At 39.3% G+C, this 10,614-nt stretch overlaps 2 protein-coding genes across 2 annotated transcripts; both read right to left on the bottom strand.

The window, feature by feature from the left end:
• Positions 1-3,434: 3,434 nt before the first annotated feature.
• On the bottom strand, positions 3,435-5,641 carry LOC145952741 (uncharacterized). The gene is made up of 2 exons (XM_083065695.1): positions 5,553-5,641; positions 3,435-5,476 (listed from the first exon to the last, which is right to left on the bottom strand). The coding sequence occupies exons 1-2, from the start codon at positions 5,623-5,625 to the stop codon at positions 4,626-4,628; spliced, it is 924 nt and encodes a 307-aa protein (XP_082921821.1). The 5' UTR covers positions 5,626-5,641; the 3' UTR covers positions 3,435-4,625.
• A 475-nt stretch (positions 5,642-6,116) lies between these two features.
• Positions 6,117-9,554, bottom strand: LOC145952740 (uncharacterized). The gene is made up of 2 exons (XM_083065694.1): positions 6,901-9,554; positions 6,117-6,428 (listed from the first exon to the last, which is right to left on the bottom strand). The coding sequence occupies exons 1-2, from the start codon at positions 8,609-8,611 to the stop codon at positions 6,187-6,189; spliced, it is 1,953 nt and encodes a 650-aa protein (XP_082921820.1). The 5' UTR covers positions 8,612-9,554; the 3' UTR covers positions 6,117-6,186.
• Positions 9,555-10,614: the final 1,060 nt, after the last annotated feature.

The following is a 10,614-nucleotide window of genomic DNA, read 5'->3' as shown; positions in this document are numbered from 1 at the left end:
CAGCAAAGGATGCGTAAAGCAACCTTTGAAGGTATGGGAGGAAATCGTTTTTCAATCCCAGTTCCTCAAAAAGGGGAATCTTCTGGCAAGTTCATCGAAGACGATGAAGACATGATAACAGACTGCTTCGAGAGCGGTTTCGAGGATTCTTTGGAAGATATTTGCGGGGTAGTTTCCATTTTACCTTCGGAGTATGCTGGTGCTATGGAATCCGTGAATGAACAAGAGGATATCATCAGGGAAGACGTTTTCGAGGACCCCAATTATGAGTCCAAAATCATATGGGTCAATCAAATCTCGAGGGTTATCCCTAAGTTCAACTCTGCTGTCTTCGACTCTCCCACAGAGGAAATGAAAGGACATCTCAAACCCCTATTGTTAACACTGATGATTGAGGGGCAAGAGGTAAACAAGGTCTTGGTCGATGGAGGCGCAGCTGTGAATATCTTGCCTAAGACAATGCTGAAAAGGTTTGGGAAATCCTTGGATGATCTGAAACCCCATAACATCATGATCTCCGACTATGCAGGCAAGTCTTCACATCCTGAAGGTATGATTCTGCTCGATGTACAGATCGAAAGTGTGAAGAGGACTACCATGTTTATAGTAACACCTTCCAAAGCAAACTTCAACGTGTTGCTAGGTCGGGAGTGGATCCATGGTGTAGGTGTTGTTCCTTCGACCGTACACCAGAAGGTTTTCTTCTGGAACGATGATGAAGGTTTAGAGGTTCTCGAAGCTGATCAGAAGACTTATGAAGTTGGCATGTATTTTTCTGATCAACAACTGACAGCATTTGCCAAGACCAAACCTTTCGACGCTTACAACTCTGGGTTGATGGATGAAGAGGAAGGTGTCAAGAAAACCTTTTGTTGGGATGTAAAGAGAGGATTCGTTATTCGAGCCGAAAAGAATTCGGCTCCATTGGATGCATGAAGGACGAAGATCCTTATTCGAGCTTCTTAGCTCGAATATCGGCCTACGTGGCCGATCAAACGGCCAACTTGGCCGATAAAGATCAATTTGACAATGAGGTTAGCACGGCCATGTGGGCCGAAGAAAAACAAAAAAAAACAAAAAGAGATGGATTTCGAATCAATAGAGGAAAAAGAAAAACAACAAAAAGAAAAGGAGTTCGAAATCGGGGAAAAGAGGGAAGAAAAGCAAAAAACAGAAAATCAAAGGGACGAAGGAGTCTCAGATAAAAATGAAAAGCAAAAAGAAAAAGCAGAGCTAGAACTCAAACTGGACTGCATTTTTGATGATTTACCTTTGGGTTTCGAGAGTGCCGCTAATGAAGAGCATAAGTTAGAATCCCAAGATCCGCTCGAAGAGGTTAATCTGGGAACTATCGAAAATAAGCGGATCACTTACATTAGCAAGTTCTTGCAAGGGGAGCTGAAAGGAGTGATAATTCAAGTCTTGCATGAATACAAAGATTGCTTCGCATGGGATTATGATGAAATGCCAGGTCTGGATCGAGAATTGGTGGAACATAGGCTACCAATGATCCCAGGAAGGAAGCCCATGAAACAAAGTCCTCGAAGATTTGCTCCTGAAGTGATCGAGAAAATCAAAGGGGAAATTGAGAGATTGCTGAAAGCAAAGTTCATCAGAACTTCGAGATATCCTGACTGGATCTCTAATATAGTGCCGGTTATAAAGAAAAATGGGAAACTCAGAGTTTGCATTGACTTTCGAGATCTCAACATGGAAACTCCCAAGGATGAGTACCCTATGCCCATTGCTGAAAATATGATAGATGTCGCTGCAGGTAACGAGATTATGAGTTTGTTAGATGGTTATTCTGGATATAATCAAATTTATATTGCAGCGAATGACGTGTCGAAAACTGCCTTTCGATGCCCAGGTGCCTTAGGCGTCTATGAATGGGTGATGATGCCATTTGGTCTTAAAAACGCTGGTGCGACTTATCAAAGAGCGATGAATTTAATCTTTCATGATTTGATTGGTAAGTTCGTGCAAGTTTATATTGATGACATAATTGTTGGCTCAAAACAAAAGAAAGACCATTTATATCATTTGAAACTAGCCTTCGAGAGAATGAGGAAATATGGTTTGAAAATGAATCTACTGAAATGTGCTTTTGGTGTCATAGCAGGCGAATTTCTGGGATTTATTATACACCAGAGGGGGATCGAGGTAGACAAGAACAAAACTAAGGCTATCATGGAGACCAAGCCTCCATCGAACAAGAAAGAGCTTCAATCTCTCTTAGGTAAGGTAAATTTTTTGAGGAGATTTATTTTGAATTTGTCTGGTAAAACTAAAGCATTCTCTCCTTTGTTGCGTTTAAAAAAGGAGCAAGAATTTCGATGGGATGAAGAGCACCAGAGAGCATTCGAAGAAATTAAAGCTTACTTGGCTCATCCTCCAGTGCTTGCACCAATCTCTGAAGGGAAGCAACTGAAGTTGTACATTTCAGCTAATGATTCGACTATTGCGGGCATGCTGGCGCAAGATGATGAAAATGGCATCGAAAGAGTCATTTACTATTTAAGTCGAATGTTAGTAGGAGCAGAACTTAGATACACCCCTTTAGAGAAATTATGTTTAAGTCTTTATGTTGCGTGTACTAAGTTGAAGTACTATATTAGGACTCGTAATGTTGTAATACTTTGTCGAAGTAATGTGATAAAATATATGTTGTGTAAACCTGTGTTACATTCTCGAGTCGGCAAATGGGCACTTGCCTTAACCGAATACCCATTAACTTTCGAGCCGCTAAAAGCAACTAAAGGACAAATAATTGCAGATTTTCTTGCAGAACATTCGAATGGAACTGAAGAAGTTAATTACATAACCACCAAGCCTTGGCAATTATATTTCGATGGCTCGAAACACGAGTTAGGCGCCGGAATAGGTCTTTTAATCATCTCTCCCAAAGGGGTCCCGACGAAGTTATCAGTCAAAACAAATACAGGATGCTCGAATAATGAAACTGAATACCAAGCACTGATTACTGGACTTGAGATTCTTAAAGAATTAGGCGCTAAAAATGTGGAAATTCGAGGAGATTCACAACTGGTCATCAAACAATTAACTCGAGAGTATAAGTGTTTAAATGAAAAATTAATTGAATTCAAAACTCGAGCTACACAATTACTTGACACGTTTGATGAAGTAGAGTTACAACACATTCCTCGGGACTCAAATCATATTGCAAATAAATTGGCCCAAATAGCCTCTGGATATAAAATCAGTAAAGAGTATCTTGAATATCTGATTCATACAGAGAGTGAAGTGTTAGACTATCGAGCAATTCTAAGTATAAGTTCAGCAGGTCAACAAGATTGGAGGAGCGAATTGATCGAATACTTGCGAAATCCTAACATAAAGGTCGAAAGGAAGATTAAACTCCAAGCTCTTAATTATCTCTTACTAAACGATGAATTGTACAAAAGAGGCTTCGACGGAGTTTTGTTCAAATGTTTGGGAGACCATGAAGGTTATATAGCAATGGCAGAAATTCATGAAGGCATTTGTGGAGCACATCAAGCTGGAAAGAAGATGAAATGGGTTTTGTCAAGGAAAGGCTTATATTGGCCTACTATGATTAAAGATTGTATCGAATTCGCAAAAAGTTGTGTGGAGTGTCAAAAGCATGGACCAATACAAAAGGTACCGGCAAGTGAGTTGCATTCGATCATCAAACCTTGGCCATTTCGGGGTTGGGCAATGGATTTAATCGGACAAATACACCCACCTTCCTCGAAGAACCACAGGTATATACTAGTTGCCATAGACTATTTTACAAAATGGGTTGAAGCTATTCCTTTAAAAGAAGTCGAGCAAAAAGATATAATTGATTTTATCGAAGACCATATTATTACAAGGTTTGGAATTCCTCAAACAATTACTACTGATCAGGGTACGGTTTTCACGGGTCGAAACATTGCTCGATATGCAGAATCAAGAGGAATTAAGTTGGTAACTTCAACACCATATTATGCCCAAGCTAATGGTCAAGTTGAGGCTGCTAATAAAGTGGTAATTGGTTTAATCAAAAAACACATATCAAATAAACCTCGAAATTGGCATGAAACTCTCGTCCAAATACTATGGGCATATAGGAACTCACCTCGAGATGCCACGAAAACAACCCCATATAAATTAGTATATGGCCATGAGGCTATTCTTCCTATCGATATTAACTTACAATCAATTCATATACAAAAACAAAATGAATTACCCGTGGAGGATTATTGGAACTTGATGTATGATGAGTTGATCTCTTTAGAGGAAGAAAGATTAATTGCGTTACAGAATATTGTTCGACAGAAAGAAAGAGTCGAGAAAACTTATAATAAGAGAGTGAATATGCAACGTTTTCGAGTCGGAGAATTGGTATTAAAAGTTATACTTCCCATGGATCAAAAATCTCAATGTTTGGGGAAGTGGTCATATAATTGGGAAGGCCCATTTCTAGTCGAGCAAGTATATTCAAAGAACGCATATGTAATTAAGGAGATAAATAATTCAAGTGCAAGCAAAGTCATAAATGGGAAATATTTAAAACATTTCCATAAAAGAGCAGAAGAATAATTGTTCAATACAAGGCAAATATAAACTGAAAGGTTGGAAAAATAGATAAGAAGAATGAATTATTGCAAAAATTGCTTCTTGAAATCCTCGAAAGCTTTGTAAGCCTCGTCCAGATTCTTTTTGCGAGACGCACATTGAGCTTCTAAATGCCTCTTCTGCTCCAAAGTCTTTGCTAATCGAGAAGAAATGGCTTTGCCCTCTTCCTTAAGCCCTGTTTGATGTTGCTTGATCTCTTGACTCTTAATTTTCACTCCATCCTTCTTCGAGCGAGTTTTGTCAAGCTCGTGGTTTAAGGCTTCGATAGTACGTTCGATATCAGCCTCCTCCTTTTGCAATGCTTGTAAAGCAGAAATCATTTCTTCCGTTGATTTCTTGATAGAAACCAACTCGTCTCGGAGTTTCTCGAGCTTAGCACGGTCTCCTTTAGTTTCGACCTCAATTTGGGTCACTTCTTGATATGCAGTAGACCACTGAGTTCGAAGTTCCCAGGCGCGGCTAAAGGGCTTGATAAATGCTTGAAGCTCTAAAGAAATATCAGAAGGAAGGTCCGAATAACTGAGCAACTCATCAATCATTTGTTGCACTTCCGTTTTGAATTCAGGAATGAAGAAGGCTTGATCGAGATCTTTAACGTATGCCTTCGAGCGAAAAGAGTCGAGTAGGGGTTGGTAAGAAGGTGTGTCAGAAGCTGGCTCAACAACCTTCAATTTGTCTTTCTCTGACTCAGAGGGACCACTCGTCCAGTTGTCCAACACCTCGAAGATAGTATTGATATCTTCGTCCTCGTCATTAAAGAAACTCATCAAATCCAAATCTGGAGAGGGAATCAAGGAGAGGCCTTGGACAGAAGAAGTAGCACCGCCCTGGGTTGAAGGAGAAGTGGTAAAAGGTCTAGGGGACTCAGTTGAACCTGCACAAAAGTAAATACATAAGAAACTTCCATTAACAAGGTATCATATCGAAGATTAAAGTCGAAAGAAATATACCCTGGTTCGGATCCAAGGGAGGTTGTAGTTCGAAAGAAGGTTCACCTTGAGCGGAGTCTTGCCGCGTCTCCATATTAGTCAAAGGTTCGGGTTGGAGAATCTTACCCTCTTCGACAGGAGGGGGAACTTCTATCGAAGCCATGGCAGAGGCAAGCGCCGCAACATCCACTTGAGGAGTAGACAACTGAGGAAATGAAGAAGTCAGGCTAAACATCAAGAGCAAATTTGAGTCACAAGGTATAACAAGATGAACATGTTGGGTTACCTCAGTGGCAAAGGGTACGCTTTTCTGCACCTCTTGAGACACCCCTTGAGAAGAATCCAGTGGGATAATCGCAATATCCTATTAATAGGATTTTAGAACGGTTAAAGGCATAAGAGAAATATAAATGAAGAAAGACGTCGAAATTGAGATACCTTAGGAACGGACTTCATGGCGTCTTTAAGCAACTTCTCGCTAGAGGATTGTTGAGGTTTCTTGGGAAGAGGCAAGACCATCTTACCTTTCCCCTTGTCTTGCTTTTTTGTGGTCGAGACCTGAATTGGAAAATAATTGATTAGGTATGAAACACGAGCAAGAAAATAATCTTAATATTTGAGTTAAGATACTTAACAGTTTTGGTACTGTCTGAACCTATTCTTTGTTTCTTCGAGTTTCCAATACTCTGTAGAGTAGAATTTCGAGAAGGTAAGATAAAATATTAGTTTCGAGAAAAACTGCAATCCAAACAAGGTATACCTTAGAACGTAAAGAAACCTTGTCAGCAGCGGTCTTTCTCTTTCGACCCTTTTTAGATGTCTCTTTATCCTCGTCATCGTCACTCTCCCAATCAGGAGTTGGATCAACATGTCGAGGAACACGCTGAGGGATGGCAGCTACAAGGTTCGAGCAAAGAAGTGAGACAAGTTTAAGGTATACGCGAAGAAGAAGGAGGTGAATAATATTTACCAGGAGGAGGGTTAATGTTATTGACCCAACATAATGGCCACCATTTGTTTCGAGGAAAATCGTACACGGAACATCTCGCGTAGGTAACTTTATTCTTTACAGGAACTTCTTTGCGCTCAAGGTAAAACGGGTCGAGTGTTTTCACCCAAGGAGGATGAGATACATGTTTAACTAGACCAAAAAGGGCATTTGGAAGAGGAGGTATATGCTTTGGACAAAATTTTTCGAAATCAGTTTTACCTTGAGGATTTATTACCTTTTTTGAGCGAATGTTCCGTTGTACCATTTTCGATAATGAGACAGAAGCGTCAAAAATGGTTCGGTGCGCATTGTCAGGTCGATAACAAACCTTAAAAAATTGTTCGAATTGATAAATGATAAGTTGATTCTTGAAAGTACCTGGTTGTTTAGGCCCCTGCGAACAAGAAAGAGGAGAACTAATCAGCTTTTTCAGAAAGCCATCAAAATCGGTGAGTTTATCTACAATATAGTAACACCACCATCGAAGGTAGCATTTTGAGACTAAGAAGGAAGGAGAAAAGGTGGTCGGTGTAAGCCTAAGTTCTTTATCAGGGCGAAGGATGAAGTTAAGGACTTCTTCATAATTCCCTTTTTCGACACAAGTATCCGCATCAATGCCTTCTTTACGTCGAAGGGGAAGAGGTTTCATTTGGCAAAGCCCAAACTGTCGAGCAAAAAGTTGGGGCTGATAAGGATAAAGTCTGACATCTTTTTGCCTCATACCCGACATGATCACATCCCAAGACAAGAATCCAAACCACAGGTCAGTTGAAGCTGGACTTATGCTACCAACTTGGTTATTTTGGCGCAACCATGTAGGACCTATCAAATTCGGTCGAATGAAAGGGGTTAAGTCTTCAGTGAAGTCAGTAAAGCTAAGGATGGCTCTAATATATTTCTCGAAATTGTCTACCAGACGCTTTCGAGGGGTAAGGGTTGTTAAACGAGCTCCTTCGAGTTCACATATGGGAATGGGTTTTGAGGGCAAATGAAGTTTCTTCTCCAATAGCGCGTTGAGCCAAAGTTGAAGTAGCCATAACGGGCCAGAGAGATTTCGAGGCCCAGATTCTCGAGCAAGACTTTCGGAAGCTTCATCAAGACAAGTATAAAGAGAGGCCAGAAGTAATTTGCTTAAGCAGATTTTCCTTTGCAAATGAAGGGCTTGAGCTAAATTGTAATAATATTTTGGGACTTGAAGCGAAGGGGTGCAAAAGACACAGGCTGACAACCAGTACATAAGAAAGGCAATATGCTCTGAAGGTGAGACAGGCGTGTCAGGTTGTCCCATATGCGCGTTAATAAAGGCCAAATAGGTCTTCTTATCCCAAGAAATTGAAGTATCCTTGATCGAAATTTCCTCTTCAAAGGCGTCAGGATAAAACCTATCTCCAATAGGCTTTAACCCTGTTATAGCAGCAACATCAAGTAACGTCGGGCAAATGAAGCCACAAGGAAACTCGAAAGCCCGAGTCTCTCTATTCCAGAAGAAGATAGCAGAAAGGAGCATTTGAGGGTCGAAAAGGTGGAGGTCGAACTTAGCTAGTTGGATAAATTCAAAAATACCTGTTTCTTTCCATTCTGAGGACATAGAAGCCTCTACACGAGCTAACCAAGAGAGGTGCCTTTCTTTAACGGGGGGAAACGCTCTAAAAATTTTGGTAGTATCCCCAAAAAGGTTTAGGTCTATTTCTGGGGAATAAATGAAAGGTAGGGTGGTGGAGTCCTCAGGCAAAAGGGTATTACCATATCTCTTGGTATTTTGACCAGCAAAAGGACCAAGGAAAGCATGAACAGAACCATCTGCTAGAGAAAAAGGAAGAAGTACCTGAGATTGGTATATTTTCAAACTAGCCTCCTCCATGCCTGGAATTGGAATGAAAGTGTCATCACCTTCTTTGACCTTTTGAACTTGAGCACCAGTCATTAGCAGAGGAGTGTCCTGGATAGTAGTTGCGGTGGCCATAGTGGTTACCGGAGTGGTGGGCATAGCAGCAGAAGTAGTAGCAATCAAAATAGGGGAAGAAGTGGTGGCAGTAGGAGACATTGAAGAAGCTACGGCAGCGGAAGTGGACGCAGCAGAAGAAGCCATAACAAACAAAAGCAAGAACAGAGAGAACGGTCTGAGAAGAAGATCAAGAACCAGAGCAAAAAAGAAACAGTGAGCAAGAAAACTTGGGCACGAAGGAAGAGAATGGTGAAAACAATTTAACCCTAGGGTGAAAAAGGGGTTTTAAACGAGGTAAATGGGCCTAGGTTGAAACGGGTTAGGTTAGGCAAGATTATTTGAAATATTAAATTGAATTTCCAAAACAACCGCCAAAACGTTTCATATCAGAAGGCAAATTTATGGAAAAATAGAAGTATGCGCCGTCAGAGCTATCAATGTCACATCCAAATGGTCAGTACCTTACAAGAATAGGTTTTCATCGAAAGAAAGATTAAGTTAACGTCAAGAAAAGTGAACATCAAGAAACAAATCGAGGAAGTATCGAAGAACAACCTTGATAGGAATTTAGTTTTCTCCTAAGATGCTCATCGAAACCAAATTCCTAGGGGGGCATTTGTTAGGCATACTCGAAAATCATGTGACTCGAAAAGATTGATAGCGCTGCCTGAGAAGTAAAATCAACACATGATGAAATTATGGGACTCGAAAAAACAAGTGTTGCTCGAAAATAGTTGAAAAGTTGAGACTGTCAGAACATGGAGGTTAAGCCAAAACGGTTACTAAAAAATCAATCGAGAAAACAAGGAACGTGGGAAGAGCGGTTAAAGGAAGTTGAGTCAAGACCACGTAGCAAATATAGTGGATAGCGGTTATAAGTCAAAAGCGTACATGTACAGAATTAACCGCCCTTGATTGCTCTATAAATACAAGGAGTACGGACCTTTACTGGGGTCGAAAAACTCATACTAGAATTGGACTCTGAAGCACTCTCTGCCTACACACACATATGGCTTTCGTGCACAAGATCGTTTTTGGGTATGACTGACTCTCGGCCACTTTTTTCTCTTTTTAGGAGTAGAAGTAGAATAGTCTTCTTGTTCTTTGTTTAATTACGTAGTGTATTCATATACTTGGATCAATATGTTCGCATGTGTAACGTAATTTGATCATTGTACGAAATGAACTATGATTTGCATTGCTAATATATATATTGTTCACTCTGTTCATATTATTATTTGCTTGCATGAGCATTGCTTGTTAGTAGTAATAGAAGAACATTTCGAAACAAGTAGTTGCTAAGACTTTTTCATCCTACTCTCCATTCTCGGTAACACGATAACACACAGTAAGGCACCTAAATTGAAATACGTTCGTATGCTAGTCTAAATAAAAAGAACCCAATATTTGATGGTTAATTCCACCGTAAACAGTATTATAAGTTACGAGTTTCCATAAGCTGGAAGACGGAGTTATTATGCAAAATAAAAATAGCATGATGAAGAGGATGAAAAGACAGATGAAGCAAAGTTGTGTCGAAAAGGAGGTCCAGAAAAGCAAGACATGACGCGCGTTCATTCGTTTCCACATACATTATTCCTTGTGATTAAACTATGTGAGTTTAAAATTAATATAGATATAAGTGTCGGATTCTCTATGAGACAATGGGATTGTGGGTTTCTTGCCACCCAATCATATTGGCCTCTCCCAAAGTTGATTCTTTTGCTTCCTCCTTAAGCCAATTTTTCACCCAATAAATGTCACTCTTTGTATTACCTAATTGGCATGGTACCAATGGGATGTGGATTGCCTGCCATCACAGACAAGGGAAGCTAAATCTCTGCCTTAAATTTTATTTTCTAACTTTTTATATATATATAAAAAAAAAGTAAAGTACTATTGAGTAGACAATTATTTTAAATTTTGAATTTACAAGATACCATATTAGTTTATAAATTAAATGAAATTAAAAATATAAATTTATAATCATATTAATTTAAAATTACAAAAAAATGTAAAATTAAATTGATTATATATATATATATATATATATATATATATATATTCAAGTATCAAAATAACAATAAGGATTTGTTTGAATAATTTTTTTTTATAAATGGTGTTAGGAGAAAAATATAAAAAAAATA

The sequence above is a fragment of the Cajanus cajan genome, chromosome 10 (assembly GCF_000230855.2).
Source record: "Cajanus cajan strain Asha chromosome 10, NIPB_CcT2T_4, whole genome shotgun sequence".
NCBI lineage: Eukaryota > Viridiplantae > Streptophyta > Magnoliopsida > Fabales > Fabaceae > Cajanus > Cajanus cajan.
The sequence above is the reverse complement of the archived record's forward strand: the minus strand, read 5'-3'. Positions and strand labels throughout refer to the sequence as shown.

What these genes read in the sequence shown, in the direction of transcription:
- LOC145952740 (XM_083065694.1), bottom strand. Translation starts at nt 8,611, where the DNA reads ATGGCTTCTTCTGCTGCGTCCACTTCCGCTGCCGTAGCTTCTTCAATG. An exon ending in GCAGGGGCCTAAACAACCAG is followed by an intron (nt 6,429 to 6,900) that starts GTACTTTCAAGA and finishes CGAACCTTGTAG; the next exon opens with CTGCCATCCCTCAGCGTGTT.
- LOC145952741 (XM_083065695.1), bottom strand. Translation starts at nt 5,625, where the DNA reads ATGGAGACGCGGCAAGACTCCGCTCAAGGTGAACCTTCTTTCGAACTA. An exon ending in TCCCTTGGATCCGAACCAGG is followed by an intron (nt 5,477 to 5,552) that starts GTATATTTCTTT and finishes ACTTTTGTGCAG; the next exon opens with GTTCAACTGAGTCCCCTAGA.